This window comes from Vulpes lagopus, chromosome 7 (assembly GCF_018345385.1).
Source record: "Vulpes lagopus strain Blue_001 chromosome 7, ASM1834538v1, whole genome shotgun sequence".
NCBI classification, from domain to species: domain Eukaryota; kingdom Metazoa; phylum Chordata; class Mammalia; order Carnivora; family Canidae; genus Vulpes; species Vulpes lagopus.
The window spans coordinates 55,409,506-55,426,719 of NC_054830.1; the positions used below are offsets into that span (position 1 = coordinate 55,409,506).

Here is a 17,214-nt window from a genome sequence, read left to right on the forward strand (position 1 = left end):
GACGCTCAACCCCTGAGCCACCCAGGTGCCTCTGGTTTTGTTTTGATTGTGGTAAAATGCATATGACATTAAATTTACCATCTTAACCTTTTAAGTCTATGGGTCGATATTGTTATATATTCACATTGTTGTAGAGCTAATCTCTGTAACTTTTTCATCTTGTAAAACTGAACCTCAGAGCCTGTTAAACAATAACTTCCTATTTCCCTCTGCCTACAATCTCCAGATACCACCGTTCTTTGTCTATAAGTTTGATTACTCTAGGTATTTCACGTAAATAGAATCATATGCTATTTGTTTTCTTGTGACTGATATATTTCACATAGCATAAATGTCATTGAGTTTCATCCATGTTGTAGGACATAGGAGAATTTCTTTCCTTTTATGGCTGAATAATACATTTATTTTATGGATTGACCACATTTTGTTCATTCATCTATTGAGGGGCACTTTGGCTGCTTCCACCTTTTGGCAATTATGAACAGGGATGTTCAGCTATCTTTTTGAGACACTGCTTTCTATTCTTTTGAATATATACCCAGAAGTGGCAGTGCCAGATCATATGGTAATTCTGTTTTGTAAAATTTTTTGAGGAACTCCTGTACTGTTTTCCATAGCATCTGTACCACCCAGTCTGCCTTTTACTTCAAAGTTGGGAAGAAAAGCGAGACCCAAAATATTTCTATTAAATGATCTACTATTAGATTTGCAAGGGCCCCAGCATGCATTCAGTCCAAGCCTTATATTTTACACAGAATATAAGCCAGGTCCCTGGTCTCCCTTGACCAGGTTCTGTGTTGGGACTGCTGTCCTTCGTCCTGGTTAGGTGCTGGGCCTCATAGCCCATTTCTGAAAAGAGCAACCTTCTTGCTCAGCTCAACCCCTCCCATTGCAGGGTGGCTTTGAGTACAAGCGGGCCATCGTGGATTGCATCATCAGCATCATTGAGGAGAACACAGAGAGCAAGGAGACAGGGCTGTCACACCTGTGCGAGTTCATCGAGGACTGCGAGTTCACCGTGCTGGCCACCCGCATCCTGCATCTTCTAGGGCAGGAGGGACCCAAGACCAATAACCCTTCCAAGTATATCCGCTTCATCTATAACCGTGTAGTTTTGGAGCATGAGGAGGTCCGGGCAGGTGGGTCTGAGCTGGTGCTGAACTGGGGCTTTTTTTTTTTTTTAAAGATTTTTTAATTTAATCATTGAAAGAGACTGTGAGAGAAGCACAAGCAGGGGGGAGAGTCAGAGAGGGAAAAGCAGACTCCCTGCTGAGCAGGGAGCCCAATGCGGGGCTAGATCCCAGGACCCCAAGACCACGACCTGAATGGGAGGCAGATGCTTAACTGACGGAGCCACCCAGGCACTCCCCAAACTTGGGCTCTTAGCTGCTACTTGAGCAAATGGCCTGCTGAAGGGACCTAAGCCCCAGCCCACAGGCACTCTGTGTTCTTGCCTCACAAGCTCCATGATTTATAACATTGTGGAAAGGACCTCAGATGCTTGGGTATGACCCAGTTGGATGGTTCTTTTGCTCTCTGATTTATGTTACTGATTTTTGGTTTTTAACTTTGACTACGTGTTGGTGTTTAACTTTCTTTTATTTCTTGCTGTTTTTTGGTTAGCTTTTTTAAAAACTGTAGCTTTGTTGAGATATAAATCACAGACTATAAAATTCACTATTTTTTTATTTATTTTTTTATTAAGAGAAGGAGCAGGGGAAAGAGGAGAGAGAAACTTAAACAAGCTCCATACCCAGTGCAGAGCCTGATGCAGGGCTCTCTCTCACAACCCTGAGATCATGACCTGAGCCAAAATTGAGAGTCAGGTGGTTAACCAACTGAGCCACCCAGGCACCCCAAAACGCACTCTTTTAAATGACTATACAATTCAATATGCATCCATCATATTTTTCTCTTTTTTTAAGATTTTATTAATTTATTCATGAGAGACACACAGAGAGAGAGAAAGGCAGAGACAGAGGCAGAGGGAGAAGCAGGCTTCATGCAGGGAGCCTGATGTGGGACCCGATCCTAGGACCCCAGGATCATGACCTAAGGTGAAGACAGATGCTCAACCGCTGAGCCACCCAGGTGTCCCGCCATCATATTCTTTATTTCAAATTTACTGTCTTCTCATGCCCCCACTGGACAGATCTTTCCAGTTTCAGCAATTGATATTCATTAATAATAATTCATTTTCTTACGTTAATCCAAAGGTTAATAACTACAAATTGAGGCCATTTGTGTATAGAAGCTGAGCAACCTGTGTGTGGCTAGCTTCTGTGGCCTCATCTCCGTTAATGCCAAAATGGCTCCTGAAACCCAAGATTGGGGCTGCCTTCTCCATGAAACAGATGAGGGAGCTGAGGCCCAGTGAAGGTCCGTCCAAGACCAGTCATTGCAATGGTGGCAGATTTGGGTCTCCATGCTCAGGACTGCTTATAAGCTCTGGGGCTCTTCTGCTCAAACACCTGTTCCAAGTGCTGGAAGTGTCCGAGCTATGAGCTGTCAGGTATGTTAAATAAATCATAATTGCTTCATAAACACAGGTGCTGTGAGTGCTCTGGCCAAGTTTGGAGCCCAGAATGAAGAGATGTTACCCAGTATCTTGGTGTTGCTGAAGAGGTGAGTCTTTTTTAAAAACAGCTTTATTGACATATGTTTTGCAAGCCATAAAGTTCACCAACTCAAAATGTGTAATGTGATGTTTTTTATTATATTCACAGAGCTGTGTAACCATCACCGTAATCTAAGTTTAAAACATTTCTGTCATCCCCAGTAGGAACCCTATATCCATGGTGCTTATATGGCAGACTAAATGTTGTACTAGGGTAGTATTTTCTGTGGATGTGTGTTCCTAGCATTAAGACTCCTTGGTCTCCGTGGGTTTTTTGCAATATATGAAGTTTGATGAGGCTGTTTTCAACTGTACCTGCTTGGCTGTTTTGCTGGTTAGCTGGTGAGAGTGGAGATAGAAAGAAAAGAAACCCTATATCCATTACTTGTCACTTTGCCCTCCCCTCAGCACCCTCCCTACTCAACCCCAGACAACCACTAATCTACTTTTTATCTCTATGGATTTGCTCATTCTGGTCATTTCATGAAATGGAATCATTTAATCTGTGGGCTTTCATGTGTTTGGCTTCTCCACAGTGTTTTTTTACCAAGGTTCATTCATGCTGTAACATGTACCAGTACCTCATTCCTTTTTATGGCCAAAGAATTCATTGTACAGGTAGACCACATTTTAGCTCTTCATCAAATTGACAGACATTTGGGTTCTTCCCATTTTTTAGTTCTTGTGAATAATGCTGTGGTGAACATTCATGTACAAGTTTCTGTGTGACCTGTGTTGTCAGTTCTCAAGAGAATTCACCCAGGAGGGGGAATTGTTGGGTCATACTAAATTCTGTTTTCATGTCTTTTGCCCATTTCATGATTGGTTTGTTTGTTTCTTTGCCGTTGAGTTTAGTAAGTTCTTTTTTTTTTTTTAAGATTTTATTTATTTATGAGAGACAGAGAGAGGCATAGACAGGCAGAGGGAGAAGCAGGCTCCACGCAGGGACCCCGACCTGGGACTCGACCCCGGGTCTCCAGCATCACACCCTGGGCTGAAGGTGGCGCTAAACCGCTAGACCACCGGGGCTGCCCCTGATAAGTTCTTTATAGATCTTGGATACTAGCCCTTTATCTGATATGTCATTTGTGGATACCTTCTCCCATTCTGTAGGTTGTCTTTTAGTTTTGTTGACTGTTTCTTTGCTGTGCAGAAGCTTTTTATCTTGATGAAGTCCCAATAGTTCATTTTTGCTTTTGTTTCCCTTGCTTTCCTAGATGTATCTTGCAAGACGTTGCTGTGGCCAAGTTCAAAAAGGGTGTTGCCTGTGTTCTCCTCTAGGATTTTGATGAATTCATGTCTCACATTTAGAACTTTCATCTATTTTGAGTTTATCTTTGTGTATATTGTAAGAGAATGATCCAGTTTCATTCTTCACATGGCTGTCCACTTTTCCCAACACCATTTATTGAAGAGGCTGTCCTTTTTCCAGTGGATAGTCTTTCCTCCTTTGTCGAATATTAGTGAACCATAGTGTTGAGGGCTCATTTCTGGGTTCTCTCTTCTGTTCCATTGATCTATATATCTGTTTTTGTGTCAGTACCACACTGTCTTGGTGGATCACAGCTTTGTAGTGCAACTTGAAACCCGGCATTGTGATGCCCTCGACTCTGGTTTTCTTTTTTAATATTTCCCTGGCTATTTGGGGTCTTTTCTGATTCCACACAAATCTTAAGATGATTTGTTCCAACTCTCTGAAAAAAGTCCATGGTATTTGGGTAGGGATTGCATTGAACGTGTAAATTGTCCTGGGTAGCATTGACATTTTCACAACAATTAATTCTTCCAATCCATGAGCATGGAATATTTCGCCATCTCTTTGTGTCTTCCTCAGTTTCTTTCAGAAGTGTTCTGTAGTTTTTAGGGTATAGATCCTTTATCTCTTTGGTTAGGTTTATTCCTTGGTATCTTATGATTTTGGGTACAGCTGTAAATGGGATTGACTCCTTCATTTCTCTTACTTCAGTCTCATTGTTAGTGTATAGAACTGCCACTGAAAAAAAAAAACAAAAAAAAAAACAAAAAAACAAACAAACAAAAAAAAAAAGAACTGCCACTGATTTCTGGGCCTTGATTTTGTTTCCTGCCACATTGCCAAATTGCTGTATGAGTTCTAGCAATCTTGGGGTGGAGTCTTTTGGGTTTTCTGTGTACAGTATCATGTCATCTGCGAAAAGGGAGAGTTTGACTTCTTCTTTGCCAATTTGAATGCCTTTTATTTCTTTTTGTTGTCTGATTGCTGAGGCTAGGACTTCTAGTACTATGTTGAAAAGCAGTGGTGAGGGTGGAATCATGAAATGGGCAAAAGACATGAACAGAAATTTCACCAAAGAAGACAAAAACATGGCCAAAAACACATGAGAAAATGCTCCACATCACTTACCATCAGGAAAATACAAATCAAAACCACAATGAGATACCACCTCACACCAGTGAGAATGGTGAAAATTAACAAGCAGGAAACAAATGTTGGAGAGGATGTGAAGAAAGGGGAACCCTCTTGCACTGTTGGTGGGAATGTGAACTGGTACAGCCACTCTGGAAAACAGTGTGGGAGGTACCTCAAAGAATTAAAAATAGAGCTGCCCTGTGACCCAGCATTGCACTGCTGGGCGTTTACCCCAAAGATACAGATGCAGTGAAAGACCAAGACACCTGCACCCAATGTTCATAGCAGCAATGTCCAAAATAGCCAAACTGTGGAAGGAGCCTCAGTGCCCATCGAAAGATGAATGGATAAAGAAAATGTGGTCTGTGTATATGGTGGAATATTACTCAGCCATTAGAAATGACAAATAGGGCAGCCCTGGTGGCGCAGCGGTTTGGCGCCGCCTGCAGCCTGGGGTGTGATCCTGGAGACCTGGGATCGAGTCCCACATCGGGCTCCCTGCATGGAGCCTGCTTCTCCCTCTCCCTCTGCCTGTGTCTCTGCCTCTCTCTGTGTGTCTATGAATAAATAAAATCTTTAAAAAAAAAAAATAGAAATGATAAATACCCACCATTTGCTGCAAGTGGATGGAACTGGAGGGTATTGTGCTGAGTGAAGTAAATCAATCGGATAAGGACAAACTATGGTTTCACTCATACAGGAAATATAAAAAATAGTGAAAGGGATTATAGGGAAAAGGAGAGAAAATGAGTGGGAAATATCAGAGAGGGTGACAACAGGAGAGACTCCTGACTCTGGGAAATGAACAAGGGGTAGTGTAAGGGGAGGTGGGCAGGAGGAATGGGGTGACTGGGTGACGGGCACTGAGGGGAGCACTTGACAGGATGAGCACTGGGTGTTATGCTATATGTTGGCAAATCAAACTCCAATAAAAAAATAAACAAAAAAATTGTTTTTTGACACATGCTGCTGGATATAGGAGATTGCCTTCTTCACTGGATGGACTTCAGGGAGGGGGTCCAGGGAATATGAATATGGCCACCCCTTAGGTAGTTAGAATATCATAGGCTCCTCTGTGCTTTTCATGCCTGGATTGCACATCTAGGGACTAAGCTTTAGGAGACTTGCTTCCTCTGACTGGCCTCTGATGAAGGCTTCCCGTATCCCTCCTGCTACCCCTGTGGGGCCCCAGCCAGGGAAACTGTGTGTTCTGACTGCAGGTGTGTGATGGATGATGACAATGAAGTAAGGGACCGAGCCACCTTCTATCTCAATGTCCTGGAGCAGAAGCAGAAGGCCCTCAATGCAGGGTATATCCTAAATGGTGAGTCTCACCGGCTCCTTTGACTTGGCCCCATCCCAGAGCTGTGGCCCTTCTCACTATTCCAGAGCAGGTGCACCTGATCCTCACTGGGGAGGGGAAGCCTGAGGCAAGACACTTTCCGCTAGACTTGCATGGCAGCTTCATGGTATCACTAACCTCAGGAGACCTACAATCTTGTGGTTCTCACCAATGTGGGTGGAAACAGCTCGGTGAATTGAAACACTAGTCATTAATAAAAATCTCTCTTTGCATAGTACTCTACTCTCTATAAGTCACTCTTCTATATACATTTATCCCCATACCAGCCGTGTGAAGAAGGATCTAGATGAGAAAGTGGAGGCCTAGAGGGTTTTAAGTGGTTTTCTCAGTGGTCTAGGGTCATAAAACCTAGACTCCTGGGTCTCAGTCTTTTGTGGGGGATTCCAGGTGCTCGTTCTGTCATGTATGCAGGCATGTCTGTCTCCCACTGGCTTCTAGGTCTGACAGTTTCCATCCCTGGTCTGGAGAGAGCTCTGCAGCAGTATACTCTAGAACCATCAGAAAAACCTTTTGACCTCAAGTCTGTGCCCCTGGCCACCACGCCAATGGCAGAGCAGAGAACAGGTAAGTAATATCTGTGCTCCTTTCAGAGGCTGTCAGGTCCAAAGTTCTGTGGGAAGGTCTGCATGGGCCCTGAAGCCACTAAACCTAGTCAGGATGGGGGTGCTTATACCAAAAGGATGGAATAATCCTTTCTACGTCTGGCTCCAGGACATAGAGACACATGCATACACTCTTTCTCACCTGTTCTGTACTCTTACATGTTCACACTCTGTCAGGGGGGTTGGAAGTTATAATCCCTAAGTAACAGTTCTGTGGTCAACATGCCCCATTACTGGAGTTGTTGGTCACAATGTTTGTTTGCTCCTGCAGAAAGCACCCCCATCACAGCCGCCAAGCAGCCTGAGAAAGTGGCAGCTACCCGGCAAGAGATCTTCCAGGGTGAGTAGCAGTGCTTGGTGGGGCTCTTAGGACCTGGGCTTGGTCTCCTCAGCTTTAGGGTAGTTTATCTCCTCAGGGAAATTAGAAGAGACTCAATCAACAACAGTTCTTACTCTTTTTTTTTTTTTTTTTTTTTAAGATTTTACTTCTTTTTTTTTTTAAGATTTATTTATTGATTTATGATAGACTTAGAGAGAGAGAGAGAGGCAGAGACACCGGAGGAGGGAGAAGCAGGCTCCATGCCGGGAGCCCGACATGGGACTCGATCCCAGGACTCCAGGATCGCGCCCTGGGCCAAAGGCAGGCATCAAACCGCTGAGCCACCCAGGGATCCCTTTACTTCTTAGTTTGAGAGAGAGAGCGTGAGTGGGGAAGGACAGAGGGAGAAGCAGACTCCCTGCTGAGCAGGGAGCCCAATGGTGGGCTTGATCCCAGGAACTTAGGATCATGACTAAGCCGAAAGCAGATGCTTGGGATTCCTGGGTGGCTCAGTGGTTAGGTACCTGCCTTCAGCCCAGGGCATGATCCTGGAGTCCCAGGATGGAGTCCCACGTCAGGCTCCCTGCATGGAGGCTGCTTCTCTCTCTGCCTGTGTTGTCTCTGCCTCTCTCTGTGTGTGTCTCTCATGAATAAATAAATAAAATCTTAAGAAAAGAAAGAAAGAAAGAGAGAGAGAGAGAGAAAGAAAAAAAGAAAGAAAGAAAGAAAGAAAGAAAGAAAGAAAGAAAGACAGAAAGAAAAGAAAAAGAAAAGAAAAGAAAGAAAGAAAGCAGATGCTTAACTGACTGAGTCACCCAGACTCCCATCAACAACAGTTCTTATTCTGGAGTGCTGGGCCCTGAGGGTACCCTAGACAGCACATTTAATCCTCAGTTGTAAGGTATTGGGTCCATTTAGTATTGGAGGAATTGGAAGTTCAGAGAGAGAAAGTGATATGCCTAAAGTTGCATTAGCAAGAAAGTAGAGGGGTTGGAATTAAGATTCACATCAGACTGGCTCAAGGCTACCACTTGGCCTTGGTTCTGAGAGCTTGGGTGGCTGGAGCCCAGGCTGGTACCAGAGGTCAAATTCAGTATAGTTGGGGTCCAAAGACCCTAGTATTTTTTCTTGGATTCCAGAGACGTTTAAGTCCACATTGTCTGGAAAGGTTTTATTTAGATATTTATCTATCCCTCTGGTCTTGCATCTATTTAAGGGTAGAGGCTGTGTATCTAATTGCCATACCATATTATCTACTGAATTCCCACCTTCAGGGTCTAACATGTGCCCCTCTTTCTTCTTGAAGGATCTCCTATGCTCATCTCTTGTATTCCAGCTCTTCTGTCTTCTCTTAATTAGTTCTATATGGTTCTTCACAGGTTTTGTCTTTTATATGATCTATCATGGCACTTAGAACAGTACCTTTCTTCCTCACGGTCAGTTCCCAATTATTGTTTAATTAAATCCCCCCCTTTTCCATTCCATTCGAGAATCCTATCTTCTATCAATTTACCTTTCAAATTCAGCAAAACTAGGATCTGGAACTAACTGGGACCACTCTAACAGAATTTTTCCTTCTGTATTACCTTCTCCATGCTGTTACCACAAATCACCACAAGCTTAGTGGCTTAGCACCACACAAATTTATTATCTTACAATTCTGAGGGTAGAGGTCTAAAATGGGTTTCACTGTGTTGGTATTGTTGAGCTGCCTCTGGAGGCTTTAGGGGAGAATCGTGTCTTTGCTTTTTCTAGTTTCTGGAGGCCTCCTTCATTGCTCTCCTGATGATCCCTTCCTTCACCTTCATAGCCAGCACCTTCACAGTCAGCAAATCTGACTCTGAGCCTTTTGCCTCCTTCTCATAAGGATCCTTGTGATTACTTTGGGCCCACCCAGATAATCCAGGATAATCTCGCCTTCTCAAAAATCCAACTTAATCGCATCTGCAAAATCGCTTTTACCATGTGATGTAACGTATTTACAGGTTCTGGGAGTTAGGCTGTGTACATCTTGGGGCCACCATTCTGACATACCTTCGAAGGAAGACTCCTTCTGAATCTCTAAGGGGCTGTGAATTTCATCTTTAAACAGTCTTCCGAAGCCTAACGTTTATTGATCAGTTCAGTTCTAGGAATTTTGCTAGATCCTGATATTTATTGCTTCATTTATCTTTACAACAATACTGTGACCAAGATTGTTAAATCTATTTTATTGGTGAAGAATCAGACACTCAGTGTTAACTGATAGCTTCTATAGAATCCCCTGGGTTAGTTAAGTGTCAGGTGTAGAAACATGGTGCTCCAAGAAGTAAATTCCCACAGAAAAAGCACTGTAGTAGCTCATGATCATGATGGCCCAAAAGTGCCCGCTGATATCTAGGCTGGCTCTTTCTGGGCTTTTTACTGCCTGCACATTCATCAGATGCAGTCCTGCAGGTGGCAGAGGACTGAAGCAGTCACAAAGAGAAAGCAAAAAATAATAATAATGCCTACTTTTTTTGTTTCTACCCATGAAACATGAATTGAGTACCTACTAAGTTCAGGGCAAAATAATCAGATCCCTGGCCTTGCCACAATTCCTGTCCTTATAGAGTTCAACTTAATTGGGAAGACAAGTTAAAAATCTTAGGGCAGTGGTCTACACATATTAGTGTACATCAGAAACATCTGAGAAAATTTCTTAGAAATGAGATTCCTGAATCCCAGAGCCAGAGCATATTTGTGATGGGCCAAGAATCTGAGTTTTTGACAAGTCACAACCCTTAGATAACTCTTGACACCAGTGATCCATGACCATACTTTGAGAAACGATGCCCCTACTGTAGAACAGGGAAGAGAGCAGTAGGCACAGTCATCATAGACAAACATGGTGTGCAGACTGCTGCCAGATGTGGGCCTGTAGGCCAGAAGACCCACACCAGTGCTGGAAGCAGGCTCTGGGGTGTAGGGATAGGCTTTACCAGGTGCCCAAGACCACTTGAAGTGAGGTTTTCTACAAGTCTGAATCTGAAACATCTCATTACTGGCTAGTTTATCTTAACTGACAAATGTATAGGACCAGTTTGTTCTTTTGCCTGATTCTGTGGCTATAACATCATTCATCTCGTCTTTAGAGTTTTTCTTTGTTTTTGTTTTTTTTTTTTTAAAGATTTTATTTATTCACCAGGAACACACAGAGAGAGAGGGGCAGGCTCCATGCAGGGAGCCCGATGTGGGACTCGATCCCAGGTCTCCAGGATCACACTCTGGGCTGAAGGCGGCGCTAAACTGCTGAGCCACCCAGGCTGCCCAGAGTTTTCCTTTTAAGAACTCTTGCTGAGCTTCTAAAGTTGTAGGATTCTCCAAATGGATTAGGCCTCAGACATTGGGGTCTCTCAGTCAGTTTTCTGTGGCTGAGGTCTTTTGTTAGCAAGAGGAGAAAATGTATTGGTATATTTGGGAAATAGTGAGTAACCCGTCGTGTATACATATGCATCCATCTCAGTAGGGTGAAAGACCTGGAGAGTTGGCCATGAGCATGTATTAGAAACCATCACAGGTTGGTTTGGGAATTAAAAGGCTGAGTGAATTTGTGGCCTGTGGCTTTCAGAGCAGTTGGCGGCAGTGCCAGAGTTCCATGGGCTGGGGCCCCTCTTCAAGTCTTCGCCTGAGCCTGTGGCCCTCACTGAATCAGAGACAGAGTATGTCATCCGCTGCACCAAACACACCTTCACTGATCACATGGTGTTCCAGGTGAGCAGGGAGTGCCGAGGCCGTGCTGGGGCTTGGGCCTAGGGAGTGGTCTTAAGTGCGACAGGTCCTATAGGGTCCCACACTGATTTGGTCAGGAGCCCAATTTAATGATAGGTTCTGTCACCAGATGGTATGTATCTTGCAGCCTTGACCCAGGACTTCTCTGGCTCTTATGAGTTAGCATGGGGACAGGGAGCCTGTGCAGAGGTACTGGGATAGGAATTAGTTTGGCTCATGGGGTGGGTTAGGATCTCTGGGCTGTTCCTCTACAGCAGGGCTTAGACCTAGAGCAGTCTCTTAGCAACCCCTCTCCTCCCTGGTTCAGTTTGACTGCACAAACACACTCAACGACCAGACCTTGGAGAACGTCACAGTGCAGATGGAGCCCACTGAAGCCTATGAGGTGGTCTCTTACGTGCCTGCCCGAAGCCTACCCTACAACCAGCCTGGGACCTGCTACACATTGGTGGCACTGCCCAAGGAAGACCCCACAGCTGGTGAGCCCCTCTCCAGAAATCACCCTGGACCATGTGAGAACCCTGGGGATCCAGATGGTGTGGGCCAGATGTACACCAGCCATTTGTCTCCTCTGAGAGCTTCAACTCCTTGACTTCAGTCTTGAGGAAAAGAAGAAGAAAGGCTGAGTCCTGGGAACTTGTCCTACATCATCCCATTTCACCCTCATAGTCTCCTAAGGGGATAAGTACTGCTCTTATCTATTCCTAGATGAGACTCAGGGTAAAGGACTTGCCTGAGTTCCTGTGGCTGGCAAGAGGCAGAACCCAGGTCTCTCTGGTTCTCAACTTATACTTTTTCATTTTACCATGAGAGTACAAAGATAGGCACAAAGACTCAAACACCCCAGCTCCACTCCTTCCAAGGGACCCACCAGCGTCTTTTTCCAGACCTTGGACGTTGGACATGTGACTGGCATGGACTTAGCCATCCTGCAAGCACCCCTGCTTTCTTCTTTCTTCCTTCCCTCTGAGGGGGCTCCTCAGACCCATGACTTAACTCTTCCACTCTTCCACAAGGTGGTATCTTCTGTCCAAATTTGTGGGGTTGGATGACTATTTTGTGTGGGGTTGCTGCTATTGATAATATAACACAGGCCTGGGGAATAGGCCATGGCCACCTGCCCTATGGAGGAGCTTATCCCCTGTAGGGACTAGGGCCAACCTGACCACCCAGCCTTTCTTCCCTGCAGTGGCCTGCACATTCAGCTGCATGATGAAGTTCACTGTCAAGGACTGTGACCCCACCACTGGGGAGACTGATGATGAAGGCTATGAAGATGAATATGTGGTAAGAAGCTAGTGTTGGGAGGCTCAATTTTGTGCCTAAGGTTGCAGAGCAGCCCCTTCCAGGAGCTAACAATGAGACTTCAAGCTTTCTAGAGAAGTTGGATTGGTTTGCATCTGTTGAGTAGTCCTTTCATGCACTCAAAGGACGTCTAATTCCACTTTTATGAGCTTGGATGAGCTGAGTGCAGGATCGCTCTGGGGTTTGACCGTGGGGCAGTGTGGTTCAGTACCATCTGAGGGCAGACTCAATCTGGTGATGCAAATTGTTCCAGCTCCTCGTGACTAGAGGGACAGTCACTGTGGAATATAATTGACATTGTCACACGGGGGCCATTGTTAAGGGGACCTCCCGAAGCCAGCAGTAACCCTAAGAGCAGGAATTGCCCTAGGATCAAGTGAGCTCCTTGGGAGAACTGGGCCTGAGGATTGCTTCTGCTGTGGGAGCTGAGTCCTACTTACACACACCTGAAACAAACATCCCCAAGAGTAGGGGCTCAGTGAAGAGCTGGTGGCTGGGTGAATGGGGAACCTTTATGTGCTCTCTCAGTCCAAGGTTGGGGGTTAATATGTGTCAGGCTCAGAGATTCTGAGGCAGAGGGTGGGATCTGATGAGTCAGAAGTGTCCAAGCCGTAGAAGGCAGACCTTTGGATTCTTAAGGCACTGACTCTAGGCAGGCTTCCAAAGGGACATGACCTTGCAGCTGACATCCTAAGGTGAGCACTCGGGTCAGGGCATTTCTGTTGAAAGGACACCACTTAGCTGTGAGCACCTGAAGGAAAGTCTAGTTACTGTATGTCCCCAGAGCCAAGCACAGTGCTCTGTGTCTAGTGATCACTTGCCCAATGCGTTGCAGAAAGGGATGAGCAGTGAGTGCAGAGCAGATGCCCCACAGGTGTGCAGAACAGGAACCCATTCCCCTGGAGGTGTATGCCTAACTTCCACCTCCATCTCCACAGCTGGAAGATCTGGAAATCACTGTTGCTGATCACATCCAAAAGGTCATGAAACTGAACTTTGAAGCAGCCTGGGATGAGGTAGGGGATGAGTTTGAGAAGGAGGAAACATTCACCTTGTCTACTATCAAGACACTTGAAGGTAAAATCCTTGGCTATTGAAATGTGTCCTCCCCTTTCACTCCTCCTGGCCTTGGCCCCCCAGGAACCCAGGGCCATGTTGAGAGTATATACTTCAGATGGCAGTTCATGAAAAGGCCCTTAGAGAGGGCCTGGCTGGCTCAATAGAACAGCATGTGACTCTTGATCACAGGGTCATGAGTTTGAGCCCCACGTTGGGTGTAGAGATTACTAAATAAAATTTTTAAAAGCGCACCTTAGAGCAGGCTTAGAGGATGGGGGAGTGGTGGTGACACAAAGGTAGAAATGAGATGTGCCTTAATGATGCTGGGATTTCTCTCTACAGAGGCTGTGGGCAATATCGTGAAATTCCTGGGAATGCACCCTTGTGAGAGGTCAGACAAAGTGCCAGATAACAAGAACACCCACACATTGCTCCTGGCTGGTAAGCAACACTTCTAGGTGGGAAGGGCCTACGTAGTTTACAGTCTGCATGCTACTGCACCCTGGGTTGAGGGCTCCCACTGGGAACATGGGGATTCAAATTTATAGCATTGAAGATTCACAAAGTAAGGGGCACCTGGGTGGCTCAGTCGGTTAAGCGTCTGCGTTCAACTTAGGTCATGATCTTAAGGTCCTGGAATGGAGCCCTGTGTCCGTCTCTCTGCTCAGTGGGGAGCCTGACACCCCCCCCTGCTTGTGCTTTCTCTCACTCTGTAGAATAAATAAAATCTTTAAAAACACAAAAAAGAAAATTCACAAAGTAAAAAAAAGCCCAGCAGTGAAATATCCTCCGACCCTTGCTGCCTGTCATCTATCTAGTTCCTTTCCGACAGGTGACTGATCAGCATTGCTATTATAAACTAAACAGTGATTTTATGGATACGAACACTGACATGCATAATTTCCTATTTTAACTCAGATGTTTACGTGTAAATAATATATATATTGTCTTTTCCTATGCTTGGCTGGCTCAGTCGGTAGAGCATGTGATTCTTGATCTCAGGGTCCTAAGTTTGAGCCTCACATTGGGGGTGGAGATTACATTAAAAATATATTTAAAAATACATAGAGTTTCCTCTTTTTCTAATTGTGGCAAAATGTACATAATGTAAAATTTACCATTTTAAGCTCAGGTATACAGCCCAGTGGCATGAAGTATATCTGCATTATTGTGTAGATATTAGCACTGTTCTTCTCCAGGACTTTTTTTTATCATCCCAGAGTAAATCTTCATACTTTTTTGTAGCTTCCTTATATTCCATTGTATGGGTGTACCATATTTTATAGTTTCAGCCTGCATTGGTAAATATATAGATTGTTCCAGGCTTTTTGCTATTACAAACAATGCTACAGTGAATAATCATGCACACACACACACTTTATTTTGCTATTCCCTGAGGGAATAGGCTTTTATCTATAGGATAAAGTTTATCTATAGGATAAACTTCCCAAGGCATTACCGGGTCAAAGCGCATTTCTCATTTTGATAAAAATTTCTAGTTGCCTTCTATTGGAACTGTATGCCTTCCACACTGTGGACAACATAGTATGTTATCAGTATAATACAGTAATCAGTAATATACAGAGTATATTATCAGGTCATTATCAAATGATCTTTGCCAGTCTGGGTGGAAAATGGTATCTTAGTGTAGTTTTTATTTTATTTTATCATGAGAGACACACAGAGCAAGGCAAACATATAGGCCGAGGGAGAAGCAGGCTCCATGCAGGGTGCCCGATGTGGGACTTGATCCCAGGTCTTCAGGATCACACCCTGAGCCAAAGGCAGATGCTCAACGGCTGAGCCACCCAGGTGTCCCTGTAGTTTTTATTTTATATTTCTTGTATATTGAATGAAGTTAAGCATTCTTCCCAAATATGTGTGCCATTTGTATTTCTTTTTCTGTGAATTATTTCCATATCCTTTCTCTAATTCTCTACTGAGTTGGTTGGTCTTTTTTTAATAGGAATGGTATTTTAAGAAGTCAACATGGAAATTTTTAAACTTACACAAAAATTGAATACTATAATGAGCCCTCATGTGCTCATCTTCCAGTTTCAGTAACTTAACAGCATCCATACCGCCACTCCCTCTATCCCCCATCCCCGGTTTATTTTATTTTATTTTTATTATTTTTTTAATAAATAAATTTATTTATTTGTTCATGAGAGACACACAGAGAGAGAGGCAGAGACAGAGGCAGAGGGAGAAGCAGGCTCCATACAGGGAGCCTGACATGGGACTCGATCCTGGGACCCCGAGATCATGCCTTGAGCCGAAGGCAGACAGACAACCGCTGAGCCACCCAGGCGTCCCATCCCCAGTTATTTTAAAGAAAATTCCAGATACAGCATTTTGTATGTAAATGTCTCTATATCTGTATATTTCTCTAAGAGATAATAATGCCTTGTTTAAAGGAGTGGGGGCAATACAATTATCACACCTAAAACTGAACAAAAGGAAATGGGAGATTTTCTTTTTTTCCTGTTTCTCTTTTTTTAAGATTTTATTTATTTATTCATGAGAGCTGCAGAGAGATCCCGGGACTCGGGACTCTGGGTTTACGCCCTGGGCTGAAGGCAGGCGCTCAACTGCTGAGCCACTCAGGCATCCCTTTTTCCTGAGTGTTTCTAAACAGGGTTGGGAGGCAGTTCTGCTTCAGTGCCCTGCTCACAGCTGATAGACCCCAAGCGGTTGTTTCTGGCCACACTGAAGCAACCTAGTCCCCTGGGTCTTGCAGACACCTGCGATGTGGTTTTGTCATGGAGGGGCTGTCCCTTCATCTTTGCTCTTAGATTTAGCCAACATGCATGAGAGCCTCTGTGATGCCAGGTAAAAGCCTTGTATGTTTTATTAATTCATTTGCACCTGGCAGAAGCTTAAAAAACAGTATAATTATCTCCTTTACTTCATAGTTGAGGATACTGTAGCTCAGAGAGGTAAAGTGACTTGCATAAAATCTCAGGGATTTCAGCCCAACTCCCATTTGCAGGCCCACTCCCGTTTCACTGCATCACAGCTGCCTTGATGAGTTGCTACAAATCCCACCCTTAGCCCACTCTCTGCAGCTTCTTCCTTACACACCTGTACTTCTCTCTTTCCTCTAGGTGTGTTCCGGGGAGGTCATGATATCTTGGTGCGCTCCAGACTGCTGCTTTTGGACACAGTAACAATGCAGGTGACAGCCAGAAGTTCAGAGGAGCTGCCAGTAGACATCATCTTGGCATCTGTGGGCTAAGGGGCCAGACTGCATGGGCCCTGCTCCTACCCTTTTCCCCTCAACACTACGCAGAAGTCATGCCTTCATCCTGAATTCCAATGGAAACTCTTTCCCAAGCCTCTGCATTCAAAAACAACTAGGAATCACTGGGAAAAAAAAAATTTTTTTTCCCTGCAGGACTGCTAGGGGGTAACTTTTTTTTTTCCTTTTTTTAAATAGGGGATGATTTTTAGCTTGTCCTAGAACCTGTTGCCCTTCTTCTCAGGGTAGGACATCGCAAATGAATAAAATGCTCGCACCTCCTCTTGAATTTATCCCCAAGAAAACTATCTTATCCATACAAATAAATCAGCATGTATTTATTGAATGGCTGCTACTCTGCAGACTCATGCTTAAGGGCTCCACTTTCCCCTTTCCCCTTCTGAGCCCCATCCCAGGAACACCTGACCTATCCCCTTTACACACACAGCCTTTTGGCTGCTGTACTTGAGGTCAGACGGTTTCCACTCCTCTCCATTCAAGCCCCAGGAACAGGAGCAGCGCAGGTTTGTGGAGAGGATGACAGCAGGCACTGAGGTTGCACCTGTTCT

The 17,214-nt window shown here is 44.6% G+C and overlaps 1 protein-coding gene across 1 annotated transcript in view; it reads left to right on the plus strand.

The window, feature by feature from the left end:
* Positions 1-16,991, plus strand: part of COPG1 (COPI coat complex subunit gamma 1) — a 28,832-nt gene extending 11,841 nt beyond the window's left edge. Inside the window, exons 14-24 of the mRNA XM_041761037.1 lie at positions 896-1,139; positions 2,550-2,625; positions 6,227-6,330; positions 6,808-6,933; positions 7,243-7,311; positions 10,880-11,022; positions 11,348-11,519; positions 12,230-12,327; positions 13,284-13,422; positions 13,747-13,845; positions 16,512-16,991. Of these exons, the coding sequence (XP_041616971.1) occupies positions 896-1,139; positions 2,550-2,625; positions 6,227-6,330; positions 6,808-6,933; positions 7,243-7,311; positions 10,880-11,022; positions 11,348-11,519; positions 12,230-12,327; positions 13,284-13,422; positions 13,747-13,845; positions 16,512-16,642 (1,401 nt within the window). The 3' untranslated portion in view covers positions 16,643-16,991. The remainder of the gene's footprint in view (positions 1-895; positions 1,140-2,549; positions 2,626-6,226; positions 6,331-6,807; positions 6,934-7,242; positions 7,312-10,879; positions 11,023-11,347; positions 11,520-12,229; positions 12,328-13,283; positions 13,423-13,746; positions 13,846-16,511) is intronic.
* The last annotated feature ends 223 nt before the right edge of the window (positions 16,992-17,214 follow it).